The following is a 15617-nucleotide window of genomic DNA, read 5'->3' as shown; positions in this document are numbered from 1 at the left end:
GGGGCCAGATGCGCCCCACCACATCTGGGCCCATCACAGCGAAATCAAATCATGCTCGTCAACTTCCGTGATTTTTGCTAAACATAATAATGAACAATAATGTTGAGATATTGCATTTTTCTGGTACCAAACCCTTCTCCTACAGTAACTTAAAAAAATACTTGAACAATCTATTATCCTTGTCTTCTGATTTCAAAACTAGTTATTCCTCAATATGTTGTGTAATGGTAATAATATGATTTGGTGATTAAACATTTATATGGGTTCACTGTTCTTACTGCCCTCTGAGGGAAATCATAACTATAATGCGGCACGAGACAAAAATTAGTTTCACACCCCTGTTCTAGAGCATGATTCAACTGAACGCCTGCATGTTTACGTGCAAATGTTAGTGCTAGCAGTAGCTGGCTACATTAAGTTATGCTGCCTGCTTGTTAGCTGTATTAAAATTACGTGAACATACCTCAACCTCTCCTTAAATGGACAGCCCAAAAGTAATCTCCCGAGCACCTGGTGACGACACCACGTTTTTCCCCCCTCTGTATGTTCATTTTTACAAGCACATTGCCCAAATCCATTTTTGTTGTTGTCGCCATGGTCACGGTCATATCAAGTTGCAATGTTTTCTGGTCCCGCCTCCCGATAGTGTTTGATTTGACAAGATATAGCCCAGAGATCGTAAAAGACGGAATTAAGGTGATATCGTAATAAATGTCGTGTAGTGTTACCAGTGGCTGACCGAGACAGAGCAAGATTTTATGGCAGTAGTCTGACACAGTGCCATCGTTTAAAGACCAAATTTGTCTTGTAGTCTGATCCAGACATAAGAGGCACGCCCCACACCGTGTATGGAATCATTCCTTTGAAATGCAAAAAAAGGGGGAGAGCCAGGGGGAGAGCCGTTATGCTGCCTGGCCGAGAAGCCATTGTCCGTCCGGCGACCACTTTAGGGTGTACCCTGCCTCTTGCACAGAGTCAGCTGGGACAGTCTCCAGCACGCCCCCGACCCTAGTGAGGATAAGCGGTAGGGAAAATGGATGGATGGATGGATTGATGGATGTGTGTAATTATTTTTGTTGCATGTTTAGTTGGAAGTAGGAGAAAGGAGGAGGCCTACAACATCACCTCTGTTCAGCCATGGTATTCCACCTTTATATGGCCTCTCACCCCTCTTTCAAACCATCTCTTCCTTGTCCAGAATATACAAATTTTTTTCATCCTCAAAAGAGTGCTGTTTCTCTTGGAGGTGCAGGTAGACAGCTGAGTATTGACCTGAGGATTTTGCCCGTCTGTGTTGTGCCATGTGTCTGCTTAGTAGTTGCTTTGTTTCTCCAATGTATCTCTGCATTCCTCACTGCACTTTGACTGCATACACCAAATTGCTTTTCTGCGTGTGTGTTGTCCGGTCTTTGGGGTGAGAAAGAAACTCAATAATTCTCCCTCCAACAAACAGTGCAGCCTCCTTTACCGTGAGGTCACTCCAGGACCACTTTACAACTGAATGGAATATCAGGGAGGGAGTTTCCGCCCAATGACTCGGGTGGCCGCGATTGGCTAGCAACTAGTCCAGGGTGTACCCCGCCTCTCGCCCAGAGTCAGCTGGGATAGGCTCCAGCATGCCCACAAATCTAATGAGGATAAGGGGTACGGAAAATGGATGGATGAAGGGCTCTGGACTCAGTATAGGCAGATACTTAAAATCAAAGATTCGGACTCGGGTGCGAAAAAATGTGATCGGAGCATCCCTAAAAGAAACTCAACAAATCTGCTTCCAACAAACATCACGGCCTCCTTGACCGTGAGGTAACTCCACGACCACTTTACAACTGAATGGATTATTAATGAGGGAGTTTCCACCCAACCCAACCCAACAGCCTCTCGGTCAGGCATTCCAAATGCAATAAAAAGGGGGAGAGCCATGCCTCACATCACCTATGAATGTTTTCATAGGTGGTGTGAGGCATGGCTCCAAGTTAGAGCATAAATACTAGCTAGTGCGTTCTAACTAAGCCTTGTTGCATGAACTGATGAAGCCTGCTGGGATGAGAGGCGAAATGTCTTCGAAGACAAACACAAAAGTCTTGTTCCCGAAATAGTCAAAATGTGGTTGCATTCCTCAAAGGTTGAAGGCGAAAATGCAAATAGCCACAATTAATAATTTAAATGTTAACAAACATTTAGCAAAGGTGCATCACATTTTCAACTGCCTAACCCACGTGTCAAACTCAAGGCCCGTGTCCACATCCGGCCCGTCACATCATTTTGTGGCCAACGAAAGCAAATCATTTGCATCAAATTCTATGATTCTTGCTGAAATCTGTACCAAAATGTTAAATCGTCATATTAAAAATGAGATACATTGAGATATTGGAAGCATTTATTTTTTTTTTTTTTACCAAACCGAACAATAGTTGAACAAACTGTTATCCCTGACTTCTGATTTTAAATACCCGTATTTTGGCTATTTAGACCTCTATAGAGGGACTCTCTAACATGGACTTAGTATAAAAGTGTCAATTTCATTTATTTTTTTTAAATAACCTTGGTTGTGTTACAAAAGTGTCCAGAAAAGGCCGCTCCGACAGCTACTTCTGTTTGACCCAGTTTTGTATCTGCTTTGTCCATATTTGGCTAAGACCGACCCCTTTCCTTTGATTGGCTGCCTCCGTGTAGAAGACCAACTTGTGAGAGCAAATGTGTTTCTTATCTTGACAGCATTGGCTCGGGAGCAGAAAAGGAAGACTGAGATCTTCGCTAGTGACATTGATAAGCTCAAGAAATTTGAATGGCCTGATTTCAGGCCTCTCGGCAGAAAAACGCCTGGAACTCAGGAATACGTGGACAATTTTAATTCATATTTCACATTTACTGAGGCACCATAGAGACAATATTACATCCCAAATACTAGAAAAAGTTGGTATGGCAAATAATGTCCCCTTAAAGGGTCTTTAATTTTCTAGCTGGTCCAAACTCGACTGAGTCATGCATTCATACCTAAAAAAAGAAAAACCACAACCAGGCAGAAAACCAGCAAGTGTTCCCTTAAAAACTCTACAAAGGGTACGAGGGTCATAGTACTCTAAAATTGCTGTGTTGAGCCATATTGTTTTTTGTTGTTGTTGTTGAGCCATATTGTTTTGCTTTCAGTTTATTCTTAATTACTGTAATTCAGGGTCAGGCAATCTTTAATGGAGCATACTACCAAGATCCTGGTAACATATACATACCGTGCTTCCCAAGGGAATGTGTGTGTGGAAGCTGACCATTGTTGTGTTGAGCATGCCCTGAGCCTCAAAAAACATCATCCGGCATATTCTTTGGTCACTTTAACCTGGCGGTAAGTAACCTCACCCAAGTCTGCAGAAGTGAAGGGGAGGGTGTTGAGGAACTTAGTTGTACCTGACAGTGGGAGTGGAGCAGTCTGGCTCCAATCCAGGGTTATCACTGGCAAAAATGGTAGTATTTGCCAGCTGCTAGCTAGGGACAGCAGAACTCAGCCAGAGGGATGCTGCAGGCCGTGGCTGGCTGGTGTCATCAGATCTGTCTGCACACTCACAGTTGCTGACTCATCCAGAGGGCACCATTGATACTGTATGTTCAGGCCCACGACAAACTGCATAACCAGTTAGAAAACCTGAAGGCGATATCTCTGTATAACAAACTCAGTTGCACGTACAGATTATTGCTTCTTTCTGTTTCCCCACCCATGGAAGATATGAGGGAAGCCGCTTATAAATGACTCCTTAAGTCATCTTTTGGCAAACGATGCTCAAGTCTATCCTCTTTGGGGAAGATGTTATATAACATTTGCTGTGTAGGCTGTCAAGCTCAGCAGTATGCAACAAATTGCTAAATAATTTTGTGTCAAAAGTTGAACAATCCGTAGTAAATAGATATTTTTAACTCATCAAACACTGCCCAAGTGCGCATCTAATCAGACATTCTGAAGCACGCATGCTATCCTAATTTCCCCCCCATCATCTCCACTCTCCACACTTGAGAATGTATAGTAGGAGGCATGGGGGAGAAAAAAATAACAGGATGATGCTGGTGCAACTTCCCTCAAACCAGGCTTTCACAACACATCTACACACTTTTTGTCTGACAAATATACAGTACATTCGTTGACCTCCAAAATTATTGGAACATTAGTTTGACTAGAGATAGGGTGAGAAGCACGGTCATCCAGGTGGGGCTCAGAGTCAAGCCGCTGCTGCTCCGCATCGAGAGGAGCCAGATGAGGTAGTTTGGGCTTCTGGTGAGGATCCTCTCTAGTGAGGTGTTCCAGGCACATCCCACCGCTGGCCTGGGAATGCCTTAGGATTCCCCGGAAGAGCTGTCTGAAGTGGCTGGGGAGGGGGAAGTCTGGGCTTCCCTGGTTCAGCTGCTGCCCCCGCGACCGACCTCGGATAAGCGGAAAAAGATGGATGGATGGATGGATGGATGGTTTGACTAGAGATGTGATAATTCTTGATTTGACTGAACACAAATTAAAAGACTTGAGACTCGTCTTGGACTTGGGAGTTAAAGAATTGATACTTGTCTAGATTGGAGACATGATGACTTAGCAGACTTGACTGTTGTTGATTTTATCCATCCATCCATTGTCTGTACTGCTTATTCTCACTCGGGTCGCGGGCGTGCTGGAGCCTATCCCAGCTATCATCGGGCACTGGTTGCCAGCCAATCACAGGGCACATACAAACAAACAACTATTCGCACTCACATTCACACCTACGGGCAATTGAGAGTTTTTCAATTAACCTAACATGCATGTTTTTGGGATGTGGGAGGAAACCAGAGTGCCTGGAGAAAACCCACGCAGGCACGGGAAGAACATGCAGATTCCACACAGGCGGTGCCGGGGATAGAACCCCGGTCTTCATAACTGTGAGGCTGACGCTCTAACCAGTCGGCCACCGTGCCGCCTTTTATTATTTTTTTAAAATCAAATTTATTTTTTATTTATCCCAAACTTAAATTATTGCCTCTGTCGCATTGGTTGTAGTAACTGGTTATTAAACGCTTGTAAAAACACCTCACTCAGTGTAGCAGATCATTTAGAAAAGAACATAAATTCTTGATAGGAAACCAATCGAGTCCAGGTGCTTTGTCACTTTTCATTCCCTTAACTGCTTGGAGAATTTCAATAACGGATAAGGGCTATTTAAGCTTTGCATTGTCTCCAACACTAATTGGAGGGAACTCTATATCTAAAACATATTTCTCAAGGAAAACATCTGTGCAGAGATAAAGACCACAAAGCTTTCTTGGGTATCTAGACAACTTATTATCATGAAAGGTGAGTGTCAAACACACAGAGCTCAGGCCGAAAATAACTTTTCCAGTGTAACCGCAGAACCCAAGCAAGGTTAGCAGCCTTTTACCAACAGTATAATGATAAAATCATTCCTTGAATAGGCCAGGTGGACATGGGAAACCCTGAAGTACTGTATCTACCATGCCATATGCCTCGACAAAGTTGTTGATGCATCGCGCACCAATTTAAAGATTAGACGATTCATCGACAACTAATCGATTATGATTTTTTTATAATCCATTAATTATTTAGCGGCACGGTGGACGACTGGTCCAAACGCTTCATTGGACCACGCTTCATTGGACCTTTCCCGGTTACCAAAGTCATCAATCCCACCTCTGTACAGTTAAAGTTTGCCTAGTCCCTTAGTATCCATCCCACGTTTCATGTATCTCTGCTTAAGCCTGTCTCCACCAGTGCTTTTAACCCTCATGCATCCTTGGATGTGCGGCCCCAGGGAAGGGGGTTTCAGTTCTTCGTAGACTGAGAGGCTTATGGTCCGGAGGAACTTTCCTGGATATCTCGTCAATTCATCCTGGATGACTCTTCCCACACTGGGAAGCCTAGAAGGACACCAAGGCGCGTGCGTTGAGGGGGGTGTACTGTCATGATCTGTGCCCTGTAGTTCTTCTGCGGAGCGTGGGTGGCGCTTTGTTCCTCTTTTTCCCCCTCTTTCTCCAGCACTAATCACCTCCTTGCCTGTGTACTTGGTTTTAATCAGCACTCATCACAGTCTGCACTTACAATAAACCTGTCAGTTCCAGTTTTTCTGCGCCAGAGTATTCTCGCACCACCGCAGTACACCGGCCAACTCGTCGCGCCTGCTTGTAAGAAAGATTCCCCATATTACTTGTGCCTGTACTTACTTGTTTTTATCCTCCTCCTCCTCCTCCTCCTCCAGTGCCTTCCTGTGCCTCCTGCCATGACGCCCGCCCCAACCACACTGCCTAGCTCACTCCCAAGCCTTGGAATTCTCGACCCAGCGCGACCCTCAATAAATCCCCTTCCAACTGCTTCATCCGTCTCAATCTGCTTTTGGGTCCAGTCTAACACCATTTGGTTACAAACTGTCATAGTGGATAAAAACTATGGATAAAAATCTGATATTCATCGGATCTCTGGAAATCTCGTTTCAGCTAGTGAACTTGACGTTGAAAAACAGAACAGCATCTGTTCTACCATTGTCCGTAACTACAAGTGCTTGGATTTCCAACCAGGATGCGATGGCACAATAGTGTACCATCAGAAATCATCTGGGGTGCCGTAGGAAGTTATTATTTATTATTTACAAAATTAATTTGTTTATCAATGCCACGATGTCTAGTGACAAGCAGAACATTTAATTGAATGCTCTTCCATTAGATGGAAGAACATACAATAAACCAGTATATATACCTGTTGCCACTGATACAACTGAATAATTGCTTCCTGAAAGTATATCAACTTTGTGTTTGATTAAACAGGCCCAGATTTCATGCTGAGTAAATTTGAGTGTAAATTGAGACGAGATCACTATTAAGTTAGTATTCATACTTTCTGTGACATTTTTGCTTGGTGGTGTACCATGAGATTTTTGTAATGTAAAATGGATACTTTGTAAGCATGAGTAAAAAGATTGATTCGTCACTGTATTGCAATAATTCACCCCCCTCCCCCCACTTGATTATTTGTGTATTTCTACCTCTCACTGAATCGATATTGATATTGACTGGAATTGAAACCTAAAGAATCGAAATCAAATCGAATCTTCTAAGAAAGGTTCTTAACAATGCCCAGCCTTTCTCCTCACAGCCCTCACACACCTGGATAATGCTAACTAGACTTTAAAACGATTTTATCGGCCCTATCGGTATCGGCCGCTAATTAGCATTTTATGCTGATCGGCTGATCGGCTTTAATGTCATAATTCGCCAATCCGATCAATGACGTCATTGATCGGCTCCGCAAAAGACATTTACTCCGCATCGCCATCGTGCACAGTATATTTGAATCCAAAAGCTAGTTTATTTTTAGCCTTGTCGCGTGTTTTTTGGCGTACACCTGTAAATATCTGACGGTCAATAAAGTTTTGTTTTTTTTTTAAATATGTCGGCGGTGTGGAACAGACAACACGTAATGCCCGGATCAGACTACAGGACAAATTTGCTCTTTCACGATTGCAGATACTACTGAAATAAAAGTTTGTATTCCAATACCAGCGCATTCCGTTTTTTACAATCATTGGGTTTTATCTTGCGATAAATGAGACTGGATACACGCGTTACCGTCGCGACAACAACAAGAGTGGATCGTGCCGACTATATTATGAGGGCAAAATGGGGGAAAACGTGTGGTGGTGGTCACCGGCGCTCAGGACAGGAGAGGACGTTCGTTTAAGGCTTGCTTGAGGTATGTTCACGTACTTTCAATATGATACAGCTCGCAAGGAGGCAACAAAACGTTATGTAGCCTAGTAAGCTACTGCTCGCACTGTAGCGGCGTTCTGTCGAATCATGCTCGAATGTTTCGGTGTGGGTAAAGTAATTTAATTATAAATAATGTAACTTAATTACAGTAAGTTAGCACCCATTATTTCTGTCACGTAATGTTGGTTTGACCTGAGTGATTAGAATACACGATCTGACGAGAGCAGTGATTTCCAACCTTTATGGAGCCAAGGAACATATTTTACAATTAAAAAAAAGCACACCAACAAACAAAAATGTCACAAAAAGTGGATACATTAATTACTGTATTTACACCCCCAATTCCAATGAAGTTGGGACGTTGTGTTAAACATAAATAAAAACAGAATACAATGATTTGCAAATCATGTTCGACCTATATTTAATTGACTGCACTTCAAAGACAAGATATTTAATGTTCAAACTCATAAACTTTATTGTTTTTAGCAAATAATCATTAACTTAGAATTAACTTTTAAGAATTTTATAGCTGCAACATCCAAAAAAGCTGGGACAGGGTCATGTTTACCACTGTGTTACATCACCTTTTCTTTTAACAACATTCAATAAACGTTTGGGAACTGAGGACACTAATTGTTGAAATTTTGTAGGTGGAATTCTTTCCCATTCTTGCTTGATGTACAGCTTCAGCTGTTCAACAGTCCAGGGTCTCCGTTGTCGTATTTTACGCTTCATAATGCGCCACACATTTTTAATGGGAGACAGGTCTGGACTGCAGGCAGGCCAGTCTAGTACCCACGCTCTTTTACTACGAAGCCACGCTGTTGTAACACGTAGAACGTGGGTTGGCATTTTCTTGCGGAAATAAGCAGGGGCGTCCATGAAAAAGACGTTGCTTGGATGGCAGCATATGTTTCTCCAAAACCTGTATGTACCTTTTCAGCATTAATGGTGTCTTCACAGATGTGTAAGTTACCCATGCCATTGGCATCACAGATGCTGGCTTTTGAACTTTGGGTCCATAACAGTCCGGATGGTTCTTTTCCTCTTTGGCCCGGAGGACACGACGTCCACAATTTCCAAAAACAATTTGAAATGTGGACTTGTCGGTATTGATATTCTTTACACATTGATGTCGGTTTTTGATGCAGTGCCGCCTGAGGGAGCGAAGGTCACGGGCATTCAATGTTGGTTTTTGCCTTGCCGCTTACATGCGGTGATTTCTCCATATTCTCTGAACCTTTTGATGATATTATGGATCGTAGATGATGAAATCCCTAAATTCCTTGCAATTGTACGTTCAACTATTTTCTCACACACTTGTTCAAAAAGAGGTGAACCTCGCCCCATTTTTGCTTGTGTATGACTGAGCAAGGCGGCACGGTGGACGACTGGTTAGAGCGTCAGCCTCACAGTTCTGAAGACCCAGGTTCAATCCCCGGCCCCGCCTGTGTGGAGTTTGCATGTTCTCCCCGTGCCTGCGTGGGTTTTCTCCGGGCACTCCGGTTTCCTCCCACATCCCAAAAACATGCATTAATTGAAGACTCTAAATTGCCCGTAGGTGTGACTGTGAGTGCGAATGGTTGTTTGTTTGTATGTGCCCTGCGATTGGCTGGCAACCAGTTCAGGGTGTACCCCGCCTCCTGCCCGATGATAGCTGGGATAGGCTCCAGCACGCCCGCGACCCTAGTGAGGAGAAGCGGCTCAGAAAATGGATGGATGGATGACAGAGCAATTCAGGGAAGCTCCTTTTGTACCCAATTATGGCACCCACCTGTTCCCAATTAGCCTGTTCACCTGTGGGGTATTCCAAACAGGTGTTTGATGAGCATTCCTCAACTTTCTCAGTCTTTTTTGCCACCTGTCCCAGTTAAAACATTAAATATCTTGTCTTTGTAGTGTATTCAATTAAATATAGTTTGAACCTGATTTGCAAATCATTGTATTCAATTTTTATTTATGTTTTACTCAACGTCCCAACTTCATTGGAATTGGGGTTGTACTTCCTGCCATCTAATAGAAGACCATTTATTTGTTCTGTCTGTCACTGGCATAAATAGAGGAACAAAGATACATTATTTATTGTAAATATAATTTTCACAAGGCGACACTGTGGTCAACTGGTTAGAGTGTCTGCCTCGTAGTTCTGAGGACCGGGGTTCAATCCCCGGCCCCGCCTGTGTGGAGTTTGCATGTTCTCCCCGTGCCTGCGTGGGTTTTCTCCGGGAACTCCGGTTTCCTCCCACATCCCCAAAACATGCATGAATTGGAGACTCTAAATTGCCCGTAGGTGTGAATGTGAGTGCAAATGGTTGTTTGTTTATATGAGCCCCGCGATTGGCTGGCAACCAGTTCAGGGTGTACCACGCCTCCTGCTCGATGATAGTTGGGATAGCCACCAGCACGCCCGCGACCCTAGTGAGGAGAAGCAGCTCAGAAAATGGTTGGATAGATAATTTTCATAATATAATTACGTACACAAGTATATACAGGGCGGCACGGTGGCCGACTGGTTAGAGCGTCAGCCTCACAGTTCTGAGGTGCGGGCTTCAATCCCCGTCCCCGTCTGTGTGGAGTTTGCATGTTCTCCCCGTGCCTACGTGGGTTTTCTCCGGGCACTCCGGTTTCCTCCCACATCCCAAAAACATGCATTAATTGGAGACTCTAAATTGCCCGTAGGCATGACCGTGAGTGCGAATGGTTGTTTGTTTCTGTGTGCCCTGCGATTGGCTGGCGACCAGTTCAGGGTGTACCCTGCCTCCTGCCCGATGACAGCTCGGATGGGCTCCAGCATGCCCGCGACCCTAGTGAGGAGAAGCGGCTCAGAAAATGGATGGATGGATGAAGTATATACAGTAAATGAACAGGTCATTCCTCCATCTTATGATCGGATCGGTGATCGGTTATCGTTTTTTTAAACTCGCTGATCGGCCCCAAAGATCCTGATCGTGTAAAGCCTAATGATAACACCTATGTGAGGACGTTGTTTGTGGATTTCACCTACACATTCAACATAGTTGTACCCCATAAACTGGTTACAGAGAAGAGCAACCTGGGTATCCGCAGCTCACTGTGCACCTCGATACGGGACTTCCTCAGCAACAGACCCAAGAATGCTAGGATGGGAAACAACACCTCCTCCACTCTTATCCTGAACATGTGGACACCTCAGGGGTCTGCCCTCAGTCCCCTCTTCTCCTCCTTCTTTGCACATGACTGCATTCCCATTCACACCATCGTCACTACCCTTGTAGGACTGATTAGGGACAACGACGAGTCAGCCTACAGGGAGGACGTCCAGCATCTCCCACACGTCCTCGCATGGCTCTGCTCAAACGGGAAGTCCATTTGTAAATGACGTCAAAAGACAAAATGGCTACAGCTTATCAATGAAGGACGCTGGGAATTAAAGGGATTTGGTCTCTGAAAATGTCAAACTCTTATTGCAATAACGTGGGCACGTATTGAAGGGCAGAATCAATATAATAGAATAGAAGAAATAATCCAATGAGAACATGTATTTAATACCCTGTGACATGACTACAGTGGGTCCTCAGTTTACGACAGAGTTCTGTTCCTATGGCAGTGACAGAACCCAAACTGTATGTGAGAGGGAATGTGCCAAACAAAGTCTATCACTAACCTACACAGTAGTAAAGTCTTAATTACAGTGTTAGGGAGGGAAAAAAACTTATGGGTCATAAATCGTGAAAATTACCGGACCATTCAATAAATAAAATTAAAAAACAGTAAATATGGTCATAACTGAGAATGGCCTCTTGTGCCACGTGACGACGTATTCTTACGCCCCTGTGCTGACTAGTTCATTGCGTGCCCCTCGTATCCTTCAAATGTCATGTGTTACTACCGTCATAAACCGAAAACCCCCTGTGATGTATGATATGTAGCTTTGTGTCTACTAAATGTATGATCCAGCTCCATCATTCGTTGGCTTTTCAGTCATTTTTCATGGGACAATGTCCGTATGTCACATCTCATGTCACTCAGTATGTGTTTACTGTAAATGTCCATCCATCCATCCATTTTCTGAGCCGCTTCTCCTCACTAGGGTCGCGGGGGTGCTGGAGCCTATCCCAGCTATCATCGGGCAGGAGGCGGGGTACACCCTGAACTGGTTGCCAGCCAATCGCAGGGCACATACGAACAAACAACCATTCGCACTCACAGTCATGCCTACGGGCAATTTAGAGTCTCCAATTAATGCATGTTTTTGGGATGTGGGAGGAAACCGGAGTACCCGGAGAAAACCCACGCAGGCACGGGGAGAACATGCAAACTCCACACAGGTGGGGCCAGGGATTGAACCCGGGTCCTCAGAACTGTGAGGCTGACGCTCTAACCAGTCGGCCACCGTGCCGCTACTGTAAATGTATTCATTTAATTAAATAATTTATTGATTCGGGAAGCCCATCTGCCTCACAGTTCTGAGGTCCGAGTTCAAATCCGGCCTCGCCTGTGTGGAGTTTGCAGGTTCGCCCTGTGCCTGCGTGGCTTTTCTCCGGGTACTTACTCTCCGGATTTCCTCCCACATCCCAAGAACATGCATGGTAGGTTAATTGAAGACTCTAAATTGTCCGTAGGTGTGAATGTGAATGGTTGTTTGTTTATATGTGCCCTGCAATTTGCCTGGCAACCAGTTTAGGTTTCACCTAAGCTATCTAACCCAAAAATAGCTGGGATAGGCTCCATTCATTCATTCATGTCTTCGTTGAATCCCTCCATCTCTACTTGCCACTCTTGAGAATGCAAAGTACTGTATAGCGGAAGGGTGAGTAGCTGGGACTCAACATTATGTTACTGATGCTTCACTATAGCGATCCTCCTACTGTACGGTGATGTCATTTGTAAATGAAGTTGAAAGACACTATTGCTACTTATCAATGTACGTCTACAGAGATAAGAATGTGTCTTGTGACGAAGTTCTACTCATAATTGCAACAAAGTCAGTGCATTTTGAAGCCAGATGAAGGAAAAATAAAATATGAAACTTATTGTATTGCATGTCCATTATTTAGTAGCCAATACATGACTGTTTCATTGTGAGGATAAAACATTAAAGTTGTTTATCCTTTTAATTTGAATTAGATTTGATGTATCCTGACGTGGTTTATAATGTAGTTCTACGTGTGTGCGTGTGTGTGTGTGTGTGTGTGTGTGTCCGTCATCCAGCCATCCTTTTTTTTTTATACCAATTGTCATCATTTGGGTCACAAGTAAGCAGGAGCCTATCACAGCTGACATTGGGAGAGAGGCGGCTGGACTGGTCGCCAGCCAACGGCATAGTGCATATGGACAAACAATTCACACTGACAACACTCACATTCACACCTATGAGCAATTTCAAGTCTTCAATGAACCTAAATCAAAAGTGGGAGGAAACAGGAGTACACAGAGAGAACCCATGCAAGCATAGGGAGAATATACAAACTCCACACAAGGATGGCTTCTGCTACGACATTAAGCTAGAACCTCAGAACTGTGACGCTAACAACTATGTCAAGACTATGCGATATATTAGGGCTGCAACTAACGATTAGTTCAATAATTGATTACTCTGTTGATTATTTTTTCAATTAAACGATGAATCAGGTAAAAAAAAAAAAGTTTGGGATTTTCAATTTTGGGATCTTTTTTCAATTATCATAATTGTTGTCGATTAATTTGCTGATTGAATAGTTGTTGATTAATCGATTAATTGCTGTAACTCTACTATATATACACACAGTACCTCAATATTATGTATTCATTCATTTATTTGATTGTTTGTTTCAGCTAAACCTTGAAAAAAAGGATTAAGACGAGTTGGCCAAATTATATCTTCTGGAAGTACGTCCTTGCTAAGCACACCAGGAAAGCTTACTTTTTTTTCTACGTTTATTACAGTGTTACATTACTGTGGCTATGAAAATAAACAGTAGGTAAATAATTTTGTGAAATAGTGCAAAAATTCAATTCAAGACAATGTATATGTGGCAACTAGTTCAGGGTGAACTCTGCCTCTCGCACGAAGTCACCTGGGATCGGCTCCAGTACACCCACCACCCCAGTGAGGATAAGCGGTATAAAAGACAGATCGATGAATGAAAAGAAGACGACCTATCAAGACTATTACCATGTTGAAATCGTTGCCTCTAACTTTAACAAATTACATTTACATTCTCACCACACTTTTATACTATGTTGATCCCAGAGGGAAAGTTTTTGTGGTACAATAAACAATTCTCTGTCTAGTGCAGACTGGCTGGATCACACCTGAAAGGGAGACCGCCAGTGTCTGACTTGGCCAGATTTTCAAATTCATTGGGCTCCCATAAATGTGCTGCATAAATACTGGGGTGCTTCTGAACGACAATGACAACTCACACTCGTGTCACTTTCATTTAAAAAGCTCATCTTGAGCAGACTGGGCTTGTGTCAATCGCTGTGAAAATGCAAGGTCAGAGGTCAGGGTCAAGGCCTTGAAACCATCCCACCGACACACAGCTGAACTGAACCAGGATGTTTGTCCTGTAATTTTAACATGAAGCTTGACATAAAAAATTTTTTTTTTTAAAGTTCTGGTTTCCCTGACTTAATGAGAAGCAGCAGGGTGACTATTACATCAAGCTCACACACATACACAGGAGGTAGTAGCGCTCTCAACGCACCATCCAATCATATCCCAGCACATCACCACCAGCCAGGTGCATGCTGCAACCGCTGGCTCACCTTCCACTTTTGCAGAGCCAACTCTCAAAGCACCCAAAATGCAAAATGCTCTACCTGAATTCCACTGAGTTACTGCCACGATAATGCAGTCTAACAGTGTATCAATTGTGTATGGCAGTCAGCAAACGCATTTTTTATTTATTTATTTATTTTTTTTGTACCACACACTCTCTTTGAAGATGCTCGGTCGGAGTATAATGCACTAGACAGGTCTACTCCACACAGGTGCAGCGATTAACCAACTTGTAAAGTTCGACATTTTAAATACAGAGACGACTCCAATCAAATAAATACCTGCCCTACATCAAATTCAAGCAATTCAAGGGTTAAACTATCAGCAGAAGTCGCCGGTACTTAAAAGCTAACGTGCTTCGACTCACCTTGAGCGGCTGTTCCTCGGGTGCTGATTACACTTGCTATCAAAGTGGCCACATACCAAATCATAGTACTATTCCCGAGCGGAAATGAACCTCATCGTATCTCAAAGTGCCCCTTTCGGTGAAGCTCTCATCGTCGAGTGTTCCAGAGGAGGTTGGAGGCGGCCGGTACCCTTTCTGAATTCAAACCTAGCCCTGCCTGGACACTTCTCCATCCGAGCTTTCACCTCTCTTCCCCTCGCCGCCACTCTCTCCTCTCTCTCATCCCGAGACGGATCACCTGCGCCAATGGGACCACAGCAAACCACTCTTGGAGACCGAGCAACAATCGTTAGGTCACCACGAGACCCTCCTTCGCTCGTCCCTCATTGGCGGTTGCGGGGGTAATACGATCGTTGATTGGTTCGCTGCGGTGTCAGTTTGGGTGCCGGTGTGAGGCGTTCAACTGTCTTACATCGACTCAGTTTCTGGAATGCCAACCGAACAAATTACCTCAATGACGACAAGACATTTTAAAGGTCTAATTACTAACAGTAACCGTGTGGACATGTTATAAAATATGATTATCCTGCCCGCATTAAAGACACAGTATGTATGTTCAGCAAATTACCAAGTAAAACACAAATGTAACATATCCTGTACTAGAGGCTAAGTATCCATCGTAGAACAGAACGAACGGACGAACACCTAAACATGAATTGAAGTATAAAGATTATTGTTATTTTTGTTGTTGTTGGTACGACACCTTAAAGGCTGCACATGAAGGAACCGTTTGCTCTCGAGAGA

The 15617-nt window shown here is 43.7% G+C and overlaps 1 protein-coding gene across 5 annotated transcripts in view; it reads right to left on the bottom strand.

Annotated features, from left to right (window-relative positions):
• igsf9bb (immunoglobulin superfamily, member 9Bb) overlaps nt 1-15155 on the bottom strand; it is a 141789-nt gene extending 126634 nt beyond the window's left edge. For all 5 annotated transcript variants that reach the window (XM_061751658.1, XM_061751662.1, XM_061751659.1 and 2 more), the window contains exon 1: nt 14835-15155. In XM_061751658.1, coding sequence (XP_061607642.1) covers nt 14835-14898 — 64 coding nt within the window. In that variant the 5' untranslated portion in view covers nt 14899-15155. The remainder of the gene's footprint in view (nt 1-14834) is intronic.
• Nucleotides 15156-15617: the final 462 nt, after the last annotated feature.

The sequence above is a fragment of the Phyllopteryx taeniolatus genome, chromosome 17 (assembly GCF_024500385.1).
Source record: "Phyllopteryx taeniolatus isolate TA_2022b chromosome 17, UOR_Ptae_1.2, whole genome shotgun sequence".
Classification (NCBI taxonomy): domain Eukaryota; kingdom Metazoa; phylum Chordata; class Actinopteri; order Syngnathiformes; family Syngnathidae; genus Phyllopteryx; species Phyllopteryx taeniolatus.
Note: the sequence above shows the minus strand (reverse complement) of the source record. Positions and strands in the feature narration are given on the sequence as shown.